Source organism: Hyperoodon ampullatus (genome assembly GCF_949752795.1).
Source record: "Hyperoodon ampullatus genome assembly, chromosome: 3".
Taxonomy (NCBI): Eukaryota; Metazoa; Chordata; class Mammalia; order Artiodactyla; family Ziphiidae; genus Hyperoodon; species Hyperoodon ampullatus.
In genome coordinates this window covers 56405387-56427899 of record NC_136916.1, presented here as the reverse complement: position 1 = coordinate 56427899, position 22513 = coordinate 56405387, and the positions used below count along the sequence as shown (strand labels likewise).

At 42.3% G+C, this 22513-nt stretch overlaps 1 protein-coding gene across 2 annotated transcripts in view; it reads right to left on the bottom strand.

The window, feature by feature from the left end:
* Positions 1–22513, bottom strand: part of DIS3L (DIS3 like exosome 3'-5' exoribonuclease) — a gene marked incomplete at its 5' end in the record, with an annotated part of 34270 nt that overhangs the window by 3402 nt on the left and 8355 nt on the right. Inside the window, 10 exons of one of the 2 annotated variants that reach the window (XM_079700965.1) lie at positions 1552–2085; positions 4739–4831; positions 5398–5645; positions 9144–9305; positions 10630–10799; positions 11854–12015; positions 13015–13093; positions 14471–14647; positions 18102–18237; positions 20277–20405. In XM_079700965.1, the coding sequence (XP_079557091.1) occupies positions 1552–2085; positions 4739–4831; positions 5398–5645; positions 9144–9305; positions 10630–10799; positions 11854–12015; positions 13015–13093; positions 14471–14647; positions 18102–18237; positions 20277–20405 (1890 nt within the window). The remainder of the gene's footprint in view (positions 1–1551; positions 2086–4738; positions 4832–5397; positions 5646–9143; positions 9306–10629; positions 10800–11853; positions 12016–13014; positions 13094–14470; positions 14648–18101; positions 18238–20276; positions 20406–22513) is intronic. The other variant, XM_079700966.1, reaches the window with a different exon arrangement.

Genomic DNA, 22513 nt, shown 5'->3' with positions numbered 1-22513 from the left:
GCTGCGTGGCTTGCAGGATCTTAGTTCCCCGACCAGGGATCGAACCTCGGCCATGGCAGTGAAAGCACCAAGTCCTAACCACTGGACCACCAGGGAATTCCCTCAAATACATTTCTTAAGTACTGAAGAGTAATGTGCTGAACTTATGAGATGAAGTTATGCTCAGCACATAGTGGGTGGCCAGGTACTTGCTGAATTAAATTCCTAACATCCTTAACCTTAAACATCCTGTACAGGTCAAAGAATTGATTTTTTCTTTTTTTAAATCAAGAATTATTGAGCCAGGGACTCCCCTGGTGGTCCAGTGGTTAAGACTCCATGCTTTGATCCCTGGTCGGGGAGCTAAGATCCTGCATGCCAGGCAGCCCAGCCAAAAAAAAAAAATTGAGCCAGAGAGAGTTAAAAAACAAAACAGAACTAAACCTGAGGTACACAAGTAAAAGAAACCCAGAAAAAGAAAACCTTTTTCTTTTTTTAAAGAGGGCGAGCGGAAGCATTCTATTTACTTACTTTTAAGTAGTTTTTTAAAACCCAGGAAATATAGTTATAGTAACAATTTAATAATATAGTATATAATTCAGTTCTGTACCGTAGCCTGCCAAGAGAAATGGGGAAGGAGAACGGCGGATGATGAAAGGAGAAGCACTGTGACACAGTGGGCACTAATGTGAGCTTTCAAGTCTGACAGACATGGATTCCAATCCTGGTTCTGCCCTAACCTGCTGCTAAATTATCGGCAAATTAACCCCTCCAGACTTAATTTCCCTATCTGTAAAATATGAATGAATGATCCAAGCTAACACCTGAAAGCCCTTAGCATGTGTGTCTGGCACGCACACAGAGCTCAACCACGGACTAAACCAGTTAAGAGATACTATCGCCTAAAGAGAGAGGCAAAAAAATCCATTTTCATAAATGAATAAAAGATATATTAATTAGCACCTGTTACTGACAACAAAATATTGAAAAAAGAATCCCCTTTATACATCATTTTTAACAGGGAAAATATTTTATCCTGGAGGTGGGGAGTAAAAACGTCTCATTCTACGGAGGGATGGTATAAATTTACCATCGGTGTGGTGTCTTACGATATTGCCACAGAGATAGGCTGCATTTTTAAAGTATTGAAATAGAGGATTAAGTCTTCGCATTTGCCTAAGGGGCAGATGAAATTAAATCAAGTATAACAGGTTCCTTACTTTTATATTACAAACTGTAGTGGGTCAAAATTATGCCTAAATAAACTTGTTTTAATTTGAAGCCTCTAGGGAATTCCCTGGCAGTCCAGTGGTTAGGACTCCGAGCTTCCACTGCAGGGGGGCATGGGTTCTATCCCTGATTGGGGAACAAAGATCCCACAAGCCACGCGGTGTGGCAAAAAAAAAAAAAAAAAAATGAAGCCAATATACCTACATTATAGTAAATGAAGAAAGCCAAGAAGTTTTCTATTTTTGGTCAAAGATCTGGCTGTCACATTTTAAGAACTACTGTAAGATCAATAAGTGTACAGCATCCCCTTCCAGTTCCCTGCCCCCTCAAAAGAGGAATTACCGTGTATCTATGAAGAAGCCCTTTGCTTTAGCACATTCTCGGAGTTCAGAAAAAAACTCCTGGTGTGGAGGAGGGTGCCGGCGCAGCAAGGCCTGGTGAGGGAAGCTCTCGCAGATCTTCTTGGCTACCCAGTGGTTGGCCAGGATCATGCATTCAGCTACCGTCTCATGGACTTCCAGGGGCTGCTTGGGGATGAGGTCGTGAATGTTCTTCTTCTCGTCGAGCTGGACATGAACCTCTACCCCTTCCAGCTCCAGGGCTCCGCATTGGTCTCGTTTGGCTCGGATGTGGCGGGCTATGTCCGTCAACTTTCCTATTGCCCACAGTAACTCCTCTAGCTTGGCTTGTCGGCTCTTCTCATCCAGGTCCCTGAATTCTGGAATATCATCAACAATGTCGACGTTTCCGTCCAGTAATTCTTGGGCTGCTTCATAAAATAGTTTGTATGCTGATCGAATAATGGTTCTGCCGTACCATACTTTCTTAATTTCATAGGACGTTTTATCCAATTCCCACATGATGCTTACAGCATACCTACAAAACCAGTCACACTCACATCATTATTTAATTCTTCCATTTTTGAAATAAACAGAACTAGACCCTAAATGTAATGAAAAAAATGACATTGCTACAGGGTTCAGGTCCGATGTTTCAATCCATCACTCCACTGCTAAATCAAAAGATATTTAAAATTAAAACAAGGTTAGATTAGGTTCTGGGGAGCTCTGAGCAAATCTGAAATAAGTTCGCATGGAATGTTACAAACCTGACTTTACGGTTCTCCATTTTCCTTGGAACAGCATAGCACTGATAGAGTTAGGTCTACTGGGCTCGCTAGCAAAGAAGAGCAAAGCCTTTCGAGTGCTACAGGATGACACTGAACTAGGATATCAGCCTTGATGGTAGATTCATTAGCAAAAAGGTCACTTAGTAAAGAATCACTTTACCACCAAATCACTCTGACATTTGCAACTCACATAAAAAACACTGGGCTAATTTCTTAATGTATAAAGAGCTCTTAGATATCAATTACTAATAGATCAAGAAAGCAAAAGAAAAAGGGGCAAGAAACATGAAATAGTTCACAGAAAAGTATATACAAATGACTGTTAGGCATACAAAAAAATGTTTGACTTTACTCATAGTAGAAAAATGCAAATCAAAACCACTCTAAGATACCATTTTTATTTTTCAAATTGGCAAAGACACAAAAAACACAACATATTGTGCTGGCAAGGCTGTGGGGAAACTAGCATTCTCATACATTGACGGAGAGAATATAATTGGTATAACCTCTGTGGAAGGCGATTTGGTTATTATCTATTTAAACACAAATGCATATACCCGTTGACACAGAAATTCCACTTCTAGGACTTTATCTTCCAGAGATACTGTACTTTTAAAAATGTGAAATGATTTATATTCCACGTAATTCAGTACAGTTTTGTTTATAATAGCAAAAGTTTGGAAACAATCTAAATTTCCACAGATAGATAACTGTTATTAATATGGAATGATTTCCATATTAATGATCTCCAAGATACATTGTTAATTTAAAAAAAAGCAAGGTCTGAACAGTATATGTATATACATATATATATATACACACACACACACACATACATACATATGGTTGCCATTTGTATAACAAAGAAAGACCACATGTCCATAGGTATGCATGCGTGTGTGTGTGTTTATTTTTGAAATAATAGAAAATATATATTGGTCTTTGCCCCTAGCTCTTGATACAGGGCTTCTGAAACCCTTGTAAATTCCTGGGAGGTAGAAGTGTCTTTTGTTCTAACGAGGAGACTCTGGGTGGGCTCCTGGATGAGGGCTGGTCACTGCAAAGACCAAGCCATGATTAGAAGCTTTCAGCCCTGCCCCTCATTCTCCTGAGAGGGGAGAAGGGCTGAAAATGGAGTTACTGATCGATCATGCCAACGTGATGAAGCCTCCATAAAATCCCCAAAGCGTCAGGTTCAGAGAGCTTCTGGATTGTGAACACATGGAGGTGCTGGGGAGAGTGGCACCCTTGGGCCTGGAAGCTCTGTGTCCTTCCCACATACCTTGCTCTACACATCTCTTCCATCTGGATGTTCATCTGTATCCTTTATCATATACTTTTATAATAAACCAGTAGATGTAGGTAAACTGTTTTCCTGAGTTCTGAGAGCTGCTCTAGCAAATTAATTGAACTTGAGGAGGGGGTCTGGGAACCTCTGATTTATAGCCAGTTGGTCAGAAGTACAGGTAAGAATGTGGACTTGCAACTGGCATCTGAAGTCTAAAGAGGGGGTCGTGGGAACCTCTAATCTACAGCTGGTCGTTCAGAAGCATGCTGACAATCTGGGCTTGTGATGGTGTCTGAAGTTGAGGAGTGGGGACAGTCCTGTGGGACTGAGTCCTTTACCCTGTGGAACCTGATGCCATCTCTGGGTAGACAGTATTAGAACTGAATTAAATTGTAAGACACCCAGCTGGTGTTGAAGAGGACTGCTTGGTGTAGAGAAACACCTCCACACATTTGGTGACCAGAAGTGTCAGATGTGACATGTTCCCTGTAAAGGCAAAGGAGACTCACAGGAAAGAAAGACATAGCAGGGAAGAGCTGGATTTTTCCCTACATAGGAAGGTGGAAAACTGAGGAGTTTTTTTGTTACAGTATTATGTCTAGGAAAATACAGAAGCAATTGGTAACTGAGGGTAAGTGGCAGGTGGGAGCCTTTCACTAAACATCTTTTCGAACGTATGAATTTTGGGCTACATGGTTTTACTATCTATTCAAAGACAGACACAAATTTTACAACAAATAAACAAAAAACTCCCTAAGATCATGATCCTCATGCAAAACAGCCTCAACCAGGGAACACATATGTACAAAGGTGTATACATTTGTTCCTAGACTTTGACTTTAAAAAGCCAACAAGAGGGAGAAGGAGCCTCACAGCTGGACAGAAAGAAAAGAGAAAGAGGAGCGGAAGGGAAGGGAAGGTGAGAGAAACAAAGCTGCCCCCAAATAAGTGGTGCAGCAGGGTATAGAGGATGTAGGGGGAAAGCAGGGGTGGGGAGGCGGGCAGGAGAGTATATCAGAAAGAAGACGAGGAAGAGGCCACAAGCGAGAGTCACTAGTCACCACAGAAGCGGCAAGACAAGCTCTGATGATAAAAGTAATGAACAAACTCACCTATCAACACCTCCCAGGAGGGAGCACACATCAGCGCTGAGGATGGAGGGCAGCATGTCATAGCGACGGTCCGCTAAGTAATAAGTGGTGGCCCTGTGAATGACACATATGCAGGCACATGACCTTCAGCAGCAAGAAGCAGGACTGCTGACTGTGCAGGCTGCAGTGAGGAAAATGGCCGAAAGCTCAGCACAAACTCCCCAAGGCTGTTGCTTTTTCATCAAGTGCAGCAGACTGGGTAATACAGCTATTCCCATGTTCCCACTTTTCTAAGTGATAATGCTTTGGGCTGAATATTCTTCCACTGATATAAAAGAGAAAGAAAAAGTGGTACGAATCTTAGTTGTACAAGAAAAATTAGAGTGTAATGATCCAGTATTTATATAAAATAGGATATTACTACATGAAAAATTTAACCCATTTCAATTTAGAAGGAAACAACACATGAAAAGATTCTGTTAAAAAAGGAAAGGTAAATTGATCAAGGTACTACTTTTCTAAAGGAAAAGGGGAAGTGGACCTCAATTTTTTTTTTTTCTGGAAGAGATCTTCAGAATTGTTTCCAACTATGAAATCTTTGTTTTAAAAATCTGAAACTAGCAGTTACAAAATACATTACAGTCACACATAATCACAGTGCTGATTTCAAACAGTGTTACCTTGTTCTAGCTTCAATATCAATATAAGAATGCGATGCCACAAAGTGTGTCACGTCTGCGATGTGGACCCCGAGCTCTAGGTTGCCGTTATCCAAGGCTCTGACAGAGAGGGTGTCGTCCACATCTTCACAGCCTCTGGGGTCAATGCTGAATACCAGATGGCTTTTCCTAAGGTCCTTACGCTCTCGTTCCTCTTCGGAACTCACCTTCCAAGGATTTTCGGTTGTGTTTACTGGCATCTCACACATCTGTACAAGGAGAGTCCCCAAATTCAACAATTCATGCACCAGAAATTTCCTATAAAAATCCACTCTCTAACATTCTCAATGTGACCTCATGGAAACCCCATTCATTACCCATTGCCTTCTGCAATTAACCTATGTTTGCTTTTTTTGAGCAATAATTATTTATTAGGCGCCTAATATGTGTCAGGAGCTGTGCTAGGCTCTGGAAAGATGGGAGTCAATAGGAAAGACACAATCCCCATGCCCCTGAAGGTGCTACAGTCAGATAGGAAATGTCCCAGGGTGTTTATAGCCTCTTTAGTTGTGGAGGCTGGAGAAAGAATGAATGGGTGGCTTATAAAGAGTACAATATCCACCCCATTTTCAAATGATCCATTTGAGCTTTGAGTTCAAGTCAAACCTGGATAAAAACCAACATGTCCCAAATATTAAAAGCATATTCCTTTTTGAAGCAGGATCAATCTCGAGCATTTTCTCTGCATTATTACCTGTTCAAGCCATCAATTTGCAGTTAAGTAGGCTAAAAGGGAAGAATTCTAGTCCTGTGAAGTCTAATCCACGCTTTATTTTGTTCTAACATTTTCACTAAGCTGTCAAAACAAGTCAACAAATAATTTCCAGATACTAATGGTAAACATAAAAATTTAATAATGTAAAATATTCTAAAGGATTTTACTATTGTAGCCACAATTCTGTCAAAAATTATAATGAAAATAAGAATACCCATAAGTTCTTTTTTAAAAATTTATTGTTATTGTATTTATTTATTTTTGGATGCATTGCTGTGCGTGGGCTTTCTCTAGTTGCGGCAAGCCAGGGCTACTCTTCATTGTGGTGCGTGGGCTTCTCATTGCGGTGGCTTCTCTTGTTGCAGACCACGGGCTCTAGGCATGCAGGCTTCAGTAGTTGTGGCTCGCAGGCTCTAGAGCGCAGGCTCAGTAGTTGTGGCACACGGGCTCAGTAGTTGTGGCACACGGGCTCAGTAGTTGTGGCTCCCGGGCTCTAGAGCACAGGCTCAGTAGTTGTGGTGCACGGGCTTAGCTGTTCCGTGGCATGTGGGATCTTCCCAGACCAGTGATTGAACCCATGTCCCTTGCATTGGCAGGCAGATTTTTAACCACTGTGTCACCAGGGAAGCCCCCATATGCTCTTTTTAACAACTTTATTGGAGTATAATTGCTTTACAATGGTGTGTTAGTTTCTGCTTTATAACAAAGTGAATCATCTATACATATACATACATCCCCATATCTCCTCCCTCTTGCATCTCCCTCCCACCCTCCCTATCCCAGCCCTCTAGGTGGACACAAATCACCGAGCTGATCTCCCTGTGTTAATGCGGCTGCTTCCCACTAGCTATCTATTTTACATTTGGCAGTGTATATAGGTCAATGCTACTCTCTCACTTCGTCCCAGCTTACCCTTCCCCCTCCCCGTGTCCTCAAGTCCATTCTCTATGTCTGCGTCTTTATTCCTGTCCTGCCCCTAGGTTCTTCAGAACCACTTTATTTTTTAGATTCCATATATATGTTAGCATACGGTATTTGTTTTTCTCTTTCTGACTTACTTCACTCTGTATGACATACTCTAGGTCCATACACCTCACTACAAATAACTCAATTTCGTTTCTTTTTATGGCTGAGTAATATTCCATTGTAGATATGTGCCACATCTTCTTTATCCATTCATCTGTCAATGGACACTTAGGTTGCTTCCCTGTCCTGGCTATTGTACATAGAGCTGCGATGAACATTGTGGTACATGACTCTTTTTGAATTATGGTTTTCTCAGGGTATATGCCCAGTAGTGGGATTGCTGGGTCATATGGGAGTTCTATTTTTAGTTTTTTGAGGAACCTCCATACTGTTCTCCATAGTGGCTGTATCAATTTACATTCCCACCAACAGTGCAAGAGGGTTCCCTTTTCTCCACACCCTCTCCAGCATTTATTGTTTGTAGATTTTTTGATGATGGCCATTCTGACTGGCGTGAGGTGATACCTCATTGTAGTTTTGATTTGCATTTCTCTAATGATTAGTGATGTTGAGCATACTTTCATGTGTTTGTTGGCAATCTGTATATCTTCTTTGGAGAACTGTCTATTTAGGTCTTCTGCCCATTTTTGGATTGGGTTGTTTGTTTTTTTGATATTGAGCTGCATGAGTTGCTTGTATATTTTGGAGATGAATCCTTTGTCAGTTGCTTCATTTGCTACCCATATGCTCTTTTTTTAAAAAATAAATTTTATTTATTTATTTATTTTTGGCTGCATTGGGTCTTCGTTGCTGCGTGTGGGCTTTCTCTAGTTGCGGTGAGTGGGGGCTACTCTTCGTTGCGGTGTGCATGTTTCTCACTGCAGTGGCTTCTCTTGCTGCGGAGCACGGGCTCCAGGCTCGCGGGCTTCAGCAGTTGCGGCACACTGGCTCAGTAGTTGTGGCTCGTGGGCTCTAGAGCACAGGCTCAGTAGTTGCAGTGCACGGGCTTAGTTGCTCCGTGGCATGTGGGATCTTCCCGGACCAGGGTTCGAACCCTTGCCCCCTGCATTGGCAGGCGTATTCTTAACCACTGCGCCACCAGGGAAGTCCTTGCTACCCATATGCTCTTGATGGCAATGCAAACTGGCCCAATTTTTCTGAAGAACAATCTGCCAATTCATAGCAAAAGCTATTTAAATTTTTTATGCCCTTTGACTTGGTAATCTCACTTTAAAGATTACATTCCAAAAGAAAATGATCAAAAAAAAGTAATATTTATGAAATGTTTAGAGCCCAAACGCTCAGCAATTGAGGAATGCTTAAGCAAACTACAGTACATCACTATAGAGTAATTGCCATCACTATTAAAAATAAGTAGGCTAGGTCAATACATAGAAACAATTTTTAAGTGAAGGAAGCAGAAAATAGCCTGTGCACATTATGAGTATAGCTATGCAAGAATAATAAACAAGATTTACGAGGATTTTAAAAGATCATAAAGTGATGAAAATAGCTGATGTTTTATATTCACGGAATTTTTGTTTTCTGTAAAGGTTACAAAAACAGTTTCATAATGAGCATGATTTTTTGACCCATGGGTCAGAGATGTATGGAACCCAAGAAGCTGCTCCCTGCAGCTTTCTGCAGGCCTCTGGTTGAATGATTATGACAGGGACCAGAGCCCAGTTGGGTCTGTAACCAGGTACCCGTGTAGTACAATGGGGGATGGATATATACTGACTGTAAGACACTGACATACCATTTGTAAGCACAGTAGGAAAATGTAAAAATTTGAGAGCTGTGAGGCTGCAGGAAACTAACTCTGCAGTTGAAGCTGACTTCAATCTGGTTCAAACACAGAATAAAGAAGAGTGAGATTTTCCCATTATCTGTGGTTTTAGACAGTGGGTTGTTACAAAATACAAAGATTTTTCTTTCTTAATGACAAAACGGACAACAACAAAAGCAAAAAAAAAAAAAGTAGAAAATGTCTTTTATCAGAACAAAGGACTGGCGGAAGTCTGACCTGAGCTTCTGAGAAGGGGACAACTGAAATGCTGTTCTCCACCAGGATGGTTGCAATTTCCCCTTCCAGATCTCCGATTCTTCCTAAAACACGCACAAAATGTCCACTTGGATACATGGATGTCGACTCCCAGGAATCAATGCGCACAACCACCCTGAAGTCCTGAACAAAGAGGGGGAAACATGAGCCCAGAACCAGGAGTCAAATGGGTCAATTAGCAGCACCAAACAAACGAGTGATAAACAGCATCAAGCTCCAAAGAGAGTGGCCAATTTGCAAATAGCAGTTTTTCTTTCTTTTCTATTCTTTTTTTTTTTTTTGCGGTACGCGGGTCTCTCACTGCTGTGGCCTTTCCCGTTGCAGAGCACAGGCTCTGGACACGCAGGCTCAGCGGCCATGGCTCACGGGCCCAGCCGCTCCATGGCATGTGGGATCCTCCCGGACCGGGGCACGAACCCGCGTCCCCTGCATCGGCAGGCGGACTCCCAACCACTGTGCCACCAGGGAAGCCCTCTTTTCTATTCTTTTACTGGGTTCTTCCTGTTTTACTAAACTGCCAGATGGTAGGTAAATGCTTAGTGCAATGCTTTGAAGGGTGGCATTACTCTCTGCATCAAATAAGTGGGCTGGAGAGTGTAGCCTGAGACAGAAAGCCAACTGTGACACATTCGAGTTAACATTTGTGACACAAGGGAAAAACCCAATTATGCATAGTCCAAATTAAATTTCAAAACAAAAAATCTCAATGTTTTTGTGTGTGGGAGTTACTTTCTAATTTCTTTAAAGTTACTTTCTAATTTCTTAAGACATCTTTTGGTGGAGAAGAAGGTTATCCATATCAACTGAACCCCACTGCCCCCGGATTCCAGCAAACCATAGACATGGAAAGCAATTGTTACAACTGGCCTCAGAGAGCCTGCGTGAGGCTTTGGGATGGAAAGGTACACAATGACCAGATTACTGGCTGGGGACGTCCTGCTTCAGTGTCTCATTTACAAACTGCAAAACATCAGGCAAATCAAATTGGGCGATGCCTACACCCTTCGCCACAGTAAAGCTTAATTTCTAACTTTCTTGTTTGTGTCTTCTCTCCAGGGCTCTATTCCTTTAAGGATAATCGATTCTGTGAAGTACCACTATATCATCCCTACAGGGCAGAGCCATCGTATTTCTATATCACTTGCTGAAAGAAAGCTTGTTAGTGTTGGCAAAGTGTATCTATTGAAAAGTTTCTGTGTTGGACAGCTGGATAAGGATATTCTCTCTAGCTGTCCTACACAGCTCTTTCTAGGACGGTTTCTCTCTGGCCTTCATTTTTTAACCAAGGACTACTTAACAGATGGTTCTATATATTTAGAATTTTTAGAAAACAGGATCTCAGAACACCAGATGCCATCACTAATTTATCCCTTCCTATGCAAAGGAGTTAACAGTTCCTGGTACCGCTCAAAAGCTGGCAAAGACAAGAGGCAAAGAGTAAAGGTACCTGGAGGGCTTCTGCTTGCTGAGTGCTAATTAGGATTTTGGGAATTCTGTAATCCCAAGGTGTAACTAGGATTTTCCGAGCATTTTTGCCCTGCGATTGGACCTCTTCTTTGGATGGAAATGTCACCACATAATCCCGCCAGTTCTTCTGAAGGATACCCACCACTCTGCCTTTGGGAAAACAAAGCAAAATAAAGACTTAACTGGTAAGATGTCACCTATCTGGACTCTGACCAGTTCAGCAGTGAGGAAGAAATGCAACATCCCATTTTTTTAAGCACATCCACACAAGTTGAGAGATGCTTAAACATTTGCCTTCCTTCTATTTTATTATTAAATGGATCATTTTTTAAGATAGATAATTTTTTAAATTAACATTGTCAGTGTGCCCTTTCTTTTGTGGGGCCTGGTGTGATATTTATTTATTTTTAAAATAAATTTATTTATTTAAGTTATTTATTTTTGGCTGCATTTGTTGCTGCATGCGGGCTTTCTCTAGTTGCAGCCAGCGGGGGCTACTCTTCATTGCGGTGCGCAGGCTTCTCACTGCGGTGGCTTCTCTTGTTGCAGAGCATGGGCTCTAGGTGCGTGGGCTTCAGTAGTTGTGGCACTCGGGCTCGGTAGTTGTGGCTTGCAGGCTCTAGAGTGCAGGCTCAGTAGTTGTGGCGCACGGGCTTAGATGCTCCATGGCATGTGGTATCTTCCTGGACCAGGGCTCAAACCCGTGTCCCCTGCATTGGCAGGCGGATTCTTAACCACTGTGCCACCAGGGAAGCCCCCCTAAGAGGGTTTTTATTTTTATTTATTTATTTATTATTATTATTTTTTTTTTGCGGTATGCGGGCCTCTCACTGTTGTGGCCTCTCCCTCAGCGGAGCACAGGCTCCGGACGCGCAGGCCCAGCAGCCATGGCTCACGGGCCTGGCCGCTCCACGGCACGTGGGATCTTCCCGGACCGGGGCACGAACCCGCGTCCCCTGCATCGGCAGGCGGACTCCCAACCACTGCGCCACCAGGGAAGCCCGAGGGTTTTTATTTTAAGATGAGACATACTATATAGCATATTTGGGTACTGATGAGAATAAAATAAACCTGCAGTGAGGGGAAACTGACAATGTAGGAAAAGAGACGATATCATATATTAATAATTGCAGTATTTCTGGACTAAGGAGAGGAAAAATAAACATTCCACATGGACGACCAGGCAACTTTACAGCTGGCTCACCTGTGGGCATGGGCTCACTCGGGGACTCGCCGTCATTCTCACCCAGGGCGGTAGTTCTTCCTTTCCATTCATTTTTAGGGAGCAGTTCGACAACTACCACATCCCCGTGAATAGAGCGGTTTCGAGTCTTTGTCCCATGGATTAGGATGTCACTGACTAGACCTGTTTTGGGGATAGCACAGAGAAACCCCATAACGTCAAGGGGGAGGCCACACCAGTGAGGCATTTCAAACAGAATACATTCGAGATCTAATCAGCATTCCTGCAAATAAAAGCTCCCTCCTTTCAAAGGTGAAGTTAAACCGAAGTCAAACTTTTGTTTCACAGGTTAGGAAGGAAGAAACACTGCTGCTATGCCATGCTGTATAATGTGCTTTCATAAGGCCACTCTCAATCATGTTTTAAGGTAGGTTCCCTGCATGAGACAATGTAAGCCCACACTGGGACTCTCTCCCATAACTTCAGGGGCCATGTGGCCAGGGAGCAGTCAGCAGGCTGCTGAACTATGGACACTGCAGAACTGACAGGGAGAAGTCTGATGAGCAGAAGCCCGGAGTAAGCCACTGCTTCTCATTCTCCTCAACCTCGCCAGGTGCCCTTGACTATCTATCAGGGTTACTTTCACCCTGTCATTGCAGAACTAACAATACACTCTATTATGATAAAACTTATTTACACTTTTTTTTTCATTGACGTTACTTTTTAAACAATTCCAATGAGGCGATACAGCTCAGTGAGGCAGTACAGGGCAAAATCTTAAAATCACAGCCTATCTGCCTCAGCCTCAGGTTTAGCCCTGCTGTGTATCAGGTGAGTAATCCTGGGAAAGTCACTTTGCTCCTCTGTATTTTAGTTTCTTCGTGTGTAAAAGGTGGTAAACAATAATAATACCTACTTTAAGTGCTTACAACGGTATCTGATGTATAATAAGCGCTCAATAAAATATTAGCTATTACCATTTTTTAGAGTTATTACCATAGAATCAGGAATTATAGACAAAAAGCTAGGGAGGAAAAAAACCCAACCCATCCCACACAGCCAGTGTAGGTAGGGATATTTGACATGGCACATATGATGTGACAATTTCAACTTTGCTTTCTTCAATGTGTAATATCAGAATAAAAAAGTGGTACAGAAATTTATGTAAGGTTTACACTGAACCTGAATCTTTACTGCTGGCTCCTTGAAGTCGAACAAAAGCTTCTATTTGTGCTCTGTGTTTGTTGACGTTCAGAGTTCCCTAAAATCAAAATAAAAATCAATGTGAAAAATTTCTTTTCTGCTTGCTTTACCCTCCAAAAGGTACAGTTAAAAATTTTTATGAAAATATCCCCATTATATTCTTATAAGGTTTGTGATCCCTTTCTTTAGGAATAATAATAATTCATCACCAAAGTTTATTTTCTCCAGAGAATGTACCATCATTTTGACATACTCTTAGCTATACCAAGTGTTGCAAGTGCCAGGATTTATCTTACCTAAGTGATGAGCAGTCTTTAAAAAATCTTCTTCCTCAAAATGTCCTCCCAGGAATGCTGTAAACTTCATTACCAATTGGAAGTATTAGCCTCTCCATAGATATACTCATTAAAACACCCACATTTTAGGGAAGGAGTTTACAGTGGTAGGCTCAACCTTCAGCCTGCATAAAAATCCTCTGAGTTGCTGGTTAGAAAATGTAAAATTCGTGGTAGAACAGTTCTGTATCTTGATTGTGGTGGTGAATACACAAATCTATGCATGTGATAAAACTGTATGTGCACACAGAGACACACACACACACACACACGAGTGCATATAAAGCTGTTGAAATCTGAATAGCAATTTTATTTGATTCCTTCTCAAGACCCTGACAGCACCTGGGTCCTGGGTTTTGAGGGATCACAAAGGGGACCTTGAAAGAGGCAGGAAAATGGCAAAGGCATGAAGAAGCCAAATTTCAACAACTTTAAAATTCTGCCAAACCTCCAGACCTTGATTCAAAAATATATTCTTTCCCAGCGACAGGAGGCATTTAAACCTACTTGTGTAATGCTTGGTATGTAACCTAATTAAGAACACTAGAGGGACTTCCCTGGTGGCGCAGTGGTTAAGAATCCGCCTGTCAATGCAGGGGACACGGGTTCGAGCCCTGGTCCAGTAAGATTCCACATGCCGCGGAGCAACTAAGCCTGTGTGCCGCAGCTACTGAGCTTACGCTCTAGAGCCCATGAGCCACAACTACTGAGCCCACGTGCCACAACTACTGAAGCCCGTGTGCCTAGAGCCTGTGCTCTGCAACAAGAGAAGCCACTGCAGTGAGAAGCCCGCGCACAGCAATGAAGAGTAGCCCCCGCTCACCACAACTAGAGATAGCCCACACACAGCAACAAAGACCCAACAGAGCCAAAAATAAAATTAATTAAAAAAAAAAAAAAGAACAGTAGAGAGTAGGTCCAAACCGGAGGGCACTGTCTACAGAGGAGACTCCCACATCACCTTGAACATTGACAGCCCTGGCCTACTCAGGCCCATCTCATTGATAGCCTTTGAAATCAGAGGCCTGTGACAGGAGGCAAGTAAAGAGAAGGAAACACACTGGCTGATCCTGGCGCCGATTCCCCATTACCACCCTCACCTGGATGTAGCGCCCAGACTTAATGCCGGCTTCTAACACTTCCAGGGGTAGATGTTCTGGGTACTCCTTCCCGTGGCTCTCCTGACTCTCATTCTCTCTTTCTCGTCGAGACTGAAGGATAGACTCACAAAGCTCGTGGGCGGCCTTTAAATCAGGCCAAAAATTGTCCAGGTAATTCTGCATTTAATAAAGGCACAAGAGAAACATGGTCAGAAGATAATGATTCTTTGTTATAGCAGCATTACAAAAAATCCTGAACAGGAACTGCTGGCATGCAGTTTTGAAGAAGTGTTACATGAGCATTACCCTCCCAAGGCTCATGCTACCAGTTCATTTCTACCATCTCACTAATCCCTGCAGCCTTGCCAAAGGAACCCAGGGAGGCCATTCCTACTGTGGAACGCTTCTACCTCCCTGATTACTCTGCACTTTCAAATCTCCCTCTCTCTCCACACACATGCATGTACGTGCACACGGCCGGGATGCCTATCTTTACATGTATCTCACTGCTGCAGATAACGGCCCACAGTGAATGGAGAGGAAAAGCTCCTACGTGTGCACTGTCTCTTTTTTTTTCACCCTGAAATATCTGAAATTTATAAGAAACCTAAATAAGCAGGCAAAAAGTGGCAAGGAGTAAAGTGTAATAAGGAAGTGTCTCCCCTCCCCAAACCCCCTGGCAATCTTGGATGAGCAGAGAAGGGGAAAGATGTTTCTGTTCTTTGGTGTTAGGCTTTCCAGCCTCATAAACTCCCCAAGGACTGTGTCTTCTTTTGTGACTATACAGATATAGTCACACTTTTCATGTGCGGACACTTGATGCTCTGTCAATGTGACAACCCAGTACGAAACATAATTCTGAAACAAGTGTCATGGTCCCCTCCAAGTAGAACATTATTGAATATTATTGCACTTCGTGGTGTAACTTTCAGAGAGGCCCTAGACAAGACACCAAGGCGACCACCCACAGGGGGCTGGTGTGGTGAGGCTGACTGTGCTCCATCTACTTCCTGTGTCCAGAATACATGCCCTCGCATGGTGAACTCTCACTAAATAAAATCAAACTTATGTATGATTTTAACTCAACTTTAAGCCTAAAGTAGAGGCTGGCCCATTCTCTTTTCTCAAACTAAAATGAAGTCAATTATACTTATTGTCAACTCCAGCACTTCTCCCACTAATTTCAGGGTCTTGTTCAAACTGCTTCCTTTCTTCCTCTAGTCCTTCCAGAAGTTCTGTCTGTGCTAACATCACTGCAATGCTATGGTCACTAATCACTCATCAACACCACATTTTTGCCCCTACGAACCAACTCTTCAAGACGGATTTATTGTCCTCACTCTTCCCCATCTACCTTCAAGTCTCCACAGAAAATTCTGGGCTTCCTGCTCATCTGAACTTCATAGCATCTCTTTTTTTCTGCTATCATACACCTCTGTGAAGCTCTCGGTCACACAGTTTGCTTAGGAAATGCTATACAAAATCAAACTGTACGATGCTGCCAGACTACAGAGAAAAGTAATTTTCATAAAAAGTAGAAAAATATAATTTTAGTCAACTGTCCTCTGCAGGAACAAGACATGATGTATTGCAACAGAAAAAATAAGTGACACTGCCATTAATATCCAGCGCCCCTGGAATTCTCTGGCATGCCAGAACACTTTTTTATAGCAGGGCAAGAAAATTCTATTGGCAAATCTTTAGCAATACATGCACATGGGAACCCTCACAGGATCTACAATTCAAAATACAACTAGACTTTCTGTAAACTGACAGGGGTAATGGAGGGCCTTACTCTAGTTTCTGAATCAAAAAACAATATCAACCATTGGAAACTGACTGACCAACTGGGCAGGCAGAAGAGACCAGTAATCTATTTTTTGTTTTTTTGTTTTGAGATCAGTAATCTATTTAGAGATTAACAGGCATCCTACTCTCTGAAAAGGTACCTAAGAAATAGGAGAACTGTGTCCTTAAGACAGCTCAAAAAACTGTCACTGATAATGCTGCCTCTATCTGTTACATGTACACCAAGGTGGTCCAACAGCTTTCACATAAGTAGTATCACGTATCACCCCTTCCTTTACCCGTACTGACCCCCACCCATGGTCACCAGTAGAGAAGAGTGAGGAACAGTGGACAAATAAGACTGGCCTTTAAAACTATGTTTTGGGAGAGGGTGTGGAGAAAAGGGAACCCTCTTGTACTGCTGGTGGGAATGTAAATTGATACAGCCACTATGGAGAACAGTGTGGAGGTTCCTTAAAAAACTAAAAATAGAACAACCATACAATCCAGCAATCCCACTACTGGGCATATACCCTGAGAAAACCATAATTCAAAAAGACACATGCACCCCAATGTTCACTGCAGCACTATTTACAATAGCCAGGTCATAGAAGCAACCTAAGTGTCCATCAACAGATGAATGCATAAAGAAGATGTGGCACATATATACAATGGAATATTACTCAGCCATAAAAAGGAACGAAATTGAGTTATTTGTAGTGAGGTGGATGGACCTAGAGTATGTCATACAGAGTGAAGTCAGAAAGAGAAACACAAATACCGTATGCTAACACATATATATGGAATCTAAAAAAAAATGGTTCTGAAGAACCTAGGGGCAGGACAGGAATAAAGATGCAGACATAGAGAATGGACTTGAGGACACGGGGACGGGGAGGGGTAAGCTGGGACGAAGTGAGAGAGTGGCATGGACATATATACACTACCAAATGTAAAACGGACAGCTAGTGGGAAGCAGCCGCATAGCACAGGGAGATCAGCTCAGTGCTTTGTAACTCCCTAGAGGGGTGGGATAGGGAGGGTGGGAGGGAGACCCAAGAGGGAGGAGATATGGGGATATATGTATACGTATAGCTGATTCACTTTGTTATAAAGCAGAAACTAACACACCATTGTAGAGCAATTATACTCCAATAAAGATGTTAAAAAACAAAACCTATGTCTTGTGCATATTCAGAAAGACAGTCTGGGAGGCAGCATGGTGGTTCAGAGCGCTGGAGTCAGACTGCCTGGGCTCTAATCCACTTCCAGCACTTTCTCCCCGTGACTCTGGGCAAGTTGCTTAGCTTTTCTGTGCTTTAGCTTCCTCACCAATAAAATGGGGATTATAACCCCTGCCTCATAGGGTTGTTGCAAGAATTAAATGAAATAATACACTCAGAACAGTGCCTGGCATAGATCAACGCTGGGTATTATTCTTAGATGGAACCATGTAGAACAGCCGTTTTTTAAGTCAAAAACAACAGAATATTGGCAGTTTTATCAGATTCAACCTATCATCATCATCATTACTACTAGTATTATTATTATAACTATAAACATGAGTTTACTATGAACCAGAGTTTATTGGGCTGCAGTCTTGGATACTGGAGGCCTTACAGTCACAGGGAGTTTGCCCAAATTTGGCAAACTCAAGATTAATTAGTTGGAGAGTGATGAAGACATGGAACTTCTTAAAGTCTTCCTTCATTCTTTATTTTCCCTTTTCTGTACTGCCAAAGCCATCTAGAGCCTCATGGGCACTACTTTGGAAATGAACACACACAGACACACACACTCACACACACACACATACTTATATAGACACACCAGCTGGAAATACCTTGAAGGAAATCACAAACACTCCTTCCGTTTCACTTCCATACTGCTGAATTGCCTCTTCATCTTCTGTCACCATAACGATTGGCATCCTGTCTTGGCAGTGGTGATAGTACCAAGTGGCTGCATTGTAGATGCTCCTAGAAATCAAGAGGCACGTGAGCCCTCCTGAGGCAGACAAACCCAAGCTCTTGTTCCGAACTTCACACCTGGCTTTTAATCTTTTATCCTTTGGTTTACATAGACAATCATTCATTCATTCATTCAACAAATACTTCCTGAGCACCCATTAGAAACATGCCCTGGGTGGGGTACACTGGGGGATACAAAGATGAATCAGAAAGTGCTTGACATCTCTTCTTCTCTAAGACATCCAACCACCACAGAAACCGCTTTCATTTCTTTTTTTTTTTTTTTTTTGCGGTACGCGGGCCTCTCACTCTTGTGGCCTCTCGCATCGCGGAGCACAGGCCCCGGACGCGCAGGGTCAGCGGCCATGGCTCACGGGTCCAGCCGCTCCGCGGCATGTGGGATCTTCCCGGACCAGGGCACGAACCCGTGTTCTCTGCATCGGCAGGCGGACTCTCAACCACTGCGCCCCGTTTTCATTTCTTAATATGGCCTAGCAACCGTGAGGCTCTGCCACCTCTTAACACATTTTAATTGGAGGGACGACGCACCGCAGGGATGATAAGCTAAATTGTGAGAGGCTTAAAAGATGAAGAAACAAGTCTTTGGCTAGGAGAAAAACTAGGATGCAAGTAGCTGAAGATCATAATCCAATAAAGACAAAATCCAATATGGCACCACCAATATGAAATGTCTGAAAATCTTCCTGAAAAGAATCTGAATTGGAAAATGGAGTCTAGGTCTGGGGACATGTATTCAAAAAGGATCATGTGTCCAATGAAGTGGATCAACTCAGAGAGTCAATTTCTGTAGGCATATGTTTCCCTTTCTGCAAATTAAGATGCTATGTAAGGTTCCTTTAGTTCTAGAATTTAAAAAAAAATTCACCGGGTACTGACTCTGTGCGAGGCTGTGTAGTTAGTAAGTGTGAGTACTCACATATGACCCAATCTAGGGAAAGATTTGCTTTCCCTTGCTGGTGGGAACTTGGGTTCTATTAAGGACTCAGTATATATCAGTGCTTATTTTGCTTTAGAGAATTTAAATATTTAATGGCTATACAGATAAAGAATTATAAGGAAGAAGATGGCGTAAATGTTTTGTATGGATAAGCTATTTTAAAGCTTAAGGTCTCTTCTGCCTTCTACAGAAGACTGAAGCAGAGGCTATGGGTGCCTCGCACCTGTACCCTAAGCCCACCTCTGACTGTAGCTGTAGCTGGGTGGCAGTTCCATCCCTCATCAATGGCCCACTGACTGGAGTTAACACCCCTGGGGAATGGCCCTCAGCTAAAGGGGTAACTAACTAAATGCCCTCGCCTCCACCCTTGGAGGTGACTTCTGAGGCACACTCTACATGGCTTCTTAGAGGTTCCCAGAGGACTGAGCCTCAGTTTCCCTCAGCAGTAATACATCCTTCACTGCTTCCCCTCCTTCTCTGTGTCACTCTCCCCACTCCTGCTTCTGGGAATTGCTTCTCACATAAACAACTCACCTCCAAAATCCTTGCTTCAGGTTCTGCTTTTAGGTGGATCTCAATTAGGACACCACACTTCCTAAAACAGCTTTACAAGAATTAACCTACCAGTTTCAGTTTAATAAGACTGGTTGGGATATTAAAGCAACCTATACCAGAAAAAGTGAGATGATTTTAGCTTAAAAGTAGGACGTGTCCCTGCCGCTCTCTCTTTCTCTCTCTCTCACATACACACACACACACACACACACACACACACGCATGCACGCGTGCACTCACACAGCATTAAAGCTATGTATGACTTTTGGATCACTGGAATGAATGATCCTACTAGCCTTTAGAGGTCTGGGGCAAACTTACTCTGGGCACCTATAGCTCCTTAATTACAATTTCTAAAATATATGTATTCAAATGACATATCTAGAATATTGACACATTAAGCATTTCAGTATTAATCACGGTTCCAGAAAAATTGTTGGTTTGTTCCGCCATACTATTTAGATCAACTCCCAAATAACCAATGATAAAGAAATTAAAGATGATCGTGTGAAAACCCAGCTATTCAGGGCCATACCTGCTCTGCCACTTCTCCATGGACTCCCCTCTTTCCCGAGGGAGATAGCAGGACTGCTGGAATTCATTAGCGAAGAGAACACAATCATGACGCGCATCCTTCAGGAGATTTCGCAATTTGTTATACTGTCTGTGACACAGAGGAGAAAAGTAAATCTAATCTAGCAGGTACTCATCTCCTGCCACCTCTTGCTAAGGTTCAGAAAAGATGAGGTATTTCAGAGCGAAAGATTGATTGTTTAAAACCTGAGAAACACTTATTTACATTGGCCTTAATGTGTGCTGCGTTCTTGGGCTGCTGTTTCTCCATTTTGCCTGCTAGAACGTGCTGGAGCAGGGCCTCATTAGTTAGTCTGTGGATCAGTTAAACTCCTCTACTCAGCTCTCCCTTTCTGGCTATTTATTATGTAATTATACAACCCTGCCCCACACAGCCCCTTCGTCAAAGGCTCACAAAGGACAATGAGGCAAGCAGAGTTTAGTGCTTTATTTATTTATTTATTTATTTATTTATTTTGCGGTACGCGGGCTTCTCACTGCCGTGGCCTCTCCCATTGCGGAGCACAGGCTCCGGACGCGCAGGCCCAGCGACCATGGCGCACGGACCCAGCCGCTCCGCGGCATGTGGGATCCCCCCAGACCGGGGCACGAACCCGTGTCCCCCGCATCGGCAGGCGGACTCTCAACCACTGCGCCACCAGGGAAGCCCGTGCTTTATTTTTGTAACTCACTTTGTTCTGTAAATGGTGTTAGACATTAATATGTTTTACTTTTTGCTGGCAGCCCTAGAAAAGAACATGTAAGGTAAGTTTGGGAATTTATCTGTGAACTTTATTGATGCAGCCACATCGTTTACATGAATGAAGGCTAGCTTCATCTATCAGACAACTAACAGAAAGTTTTAAGGTTTTTCCCCATCAGGAGATTTTTTTTTTTTAACGTTTTAAAATAATTATATTTAACACACAGTGTGAACAGGTAGCTCTATCAAACTAGGACATACAATTTTTCTAAACAATTTTTCTAATCCCTTGTACAATGGAAGAGAGATGTTCAATTTTTTTCTTAACATCTTTAATGGAGTATAATTGCTTTTCAATGGTGTGTTAGTTTCTGCTTTATAACAAAGTGAATGAGCTATACATATACATATATCCCCATATCTCCTCCCTCTTGCGTCTCCCTGCCACCCTCCCTATCCCACCCTTCAAGGTGGTCACAAAGCACTGAGCTGATCTCCCTGTGCTATGTGGCTGCTTCCCACTAGCTATCTATTTTACACTTGGTAGTGTATATATGTCCATGCCACTCTCTCACTTCGTCCCAGCTTACCCTTCCCCGTCCCCGTGTCCTCAAGTCCATTCTCTATGTCTGCATCTTTATTCCTGTCCTGCCCCTAGGTTTTTCAGAACCCATCAGGAGATCTTTCCAATAATCTTAGCCAAAAAAAATAAAATATGAAGTCTCATAGGGGTCAGTTCCTAAGAAGGTGCTTTTCAATTGTCTAGATAATGTGAAATACATAATATTCACAATTATCTTAAAGGAAGTCAATTGTTTATTTAAAAATGGATTGATATTAAACCAGATGTTAAATTAACATATAAATTATCCAAGGTAGATAATTGGCATTTAACATAATAATATTTGTGCCCTTCCATTCCCACCTCCAGGCTGACGCCACAGATTTTTAAAAATGAGTCTTTTCATGAAAGCAAAGGCAGAACTCTCTAACTTATCCTCTCTAAATAAATGTTAACTACCAGTATCTGTGTCATCTCAACACTTCATCAGAAAACAAGAAACACTGATTTTACTTTCTTAGTAATTCTAATTTTGAGCCACCTTAAAAAGAATCATCAAGTAACTACAACTTACAAAATGTCCTAATAAACAAAGGGATTCAGTTTCATTTCTGTGAATGGCAGCTCTCCTTAACAGAATTCCACTTGTGTAAATAAAAGCTGCCTCCCCACCCGCAGAAATGCCTAGAACACATTAAATTTGTAATTTTCCCACTTTCACAAAGATACACTTAAAATCATTTTTCAAAACCTCTTAGAATATGCATACAAGAGTCTCCATCACCGTGCTAACAGGGTCGTCCCTGCAGGAGGGTAAGGCAAGGACTTTCACTTTCTGCTTTACGCATTTCTGTCATGCATGAATTTTTTTAAATGAGCACTTTTTTGGTTAAGCAATAAAAGATTCTAGAAGAAGCTTTATAAACATCTGAAA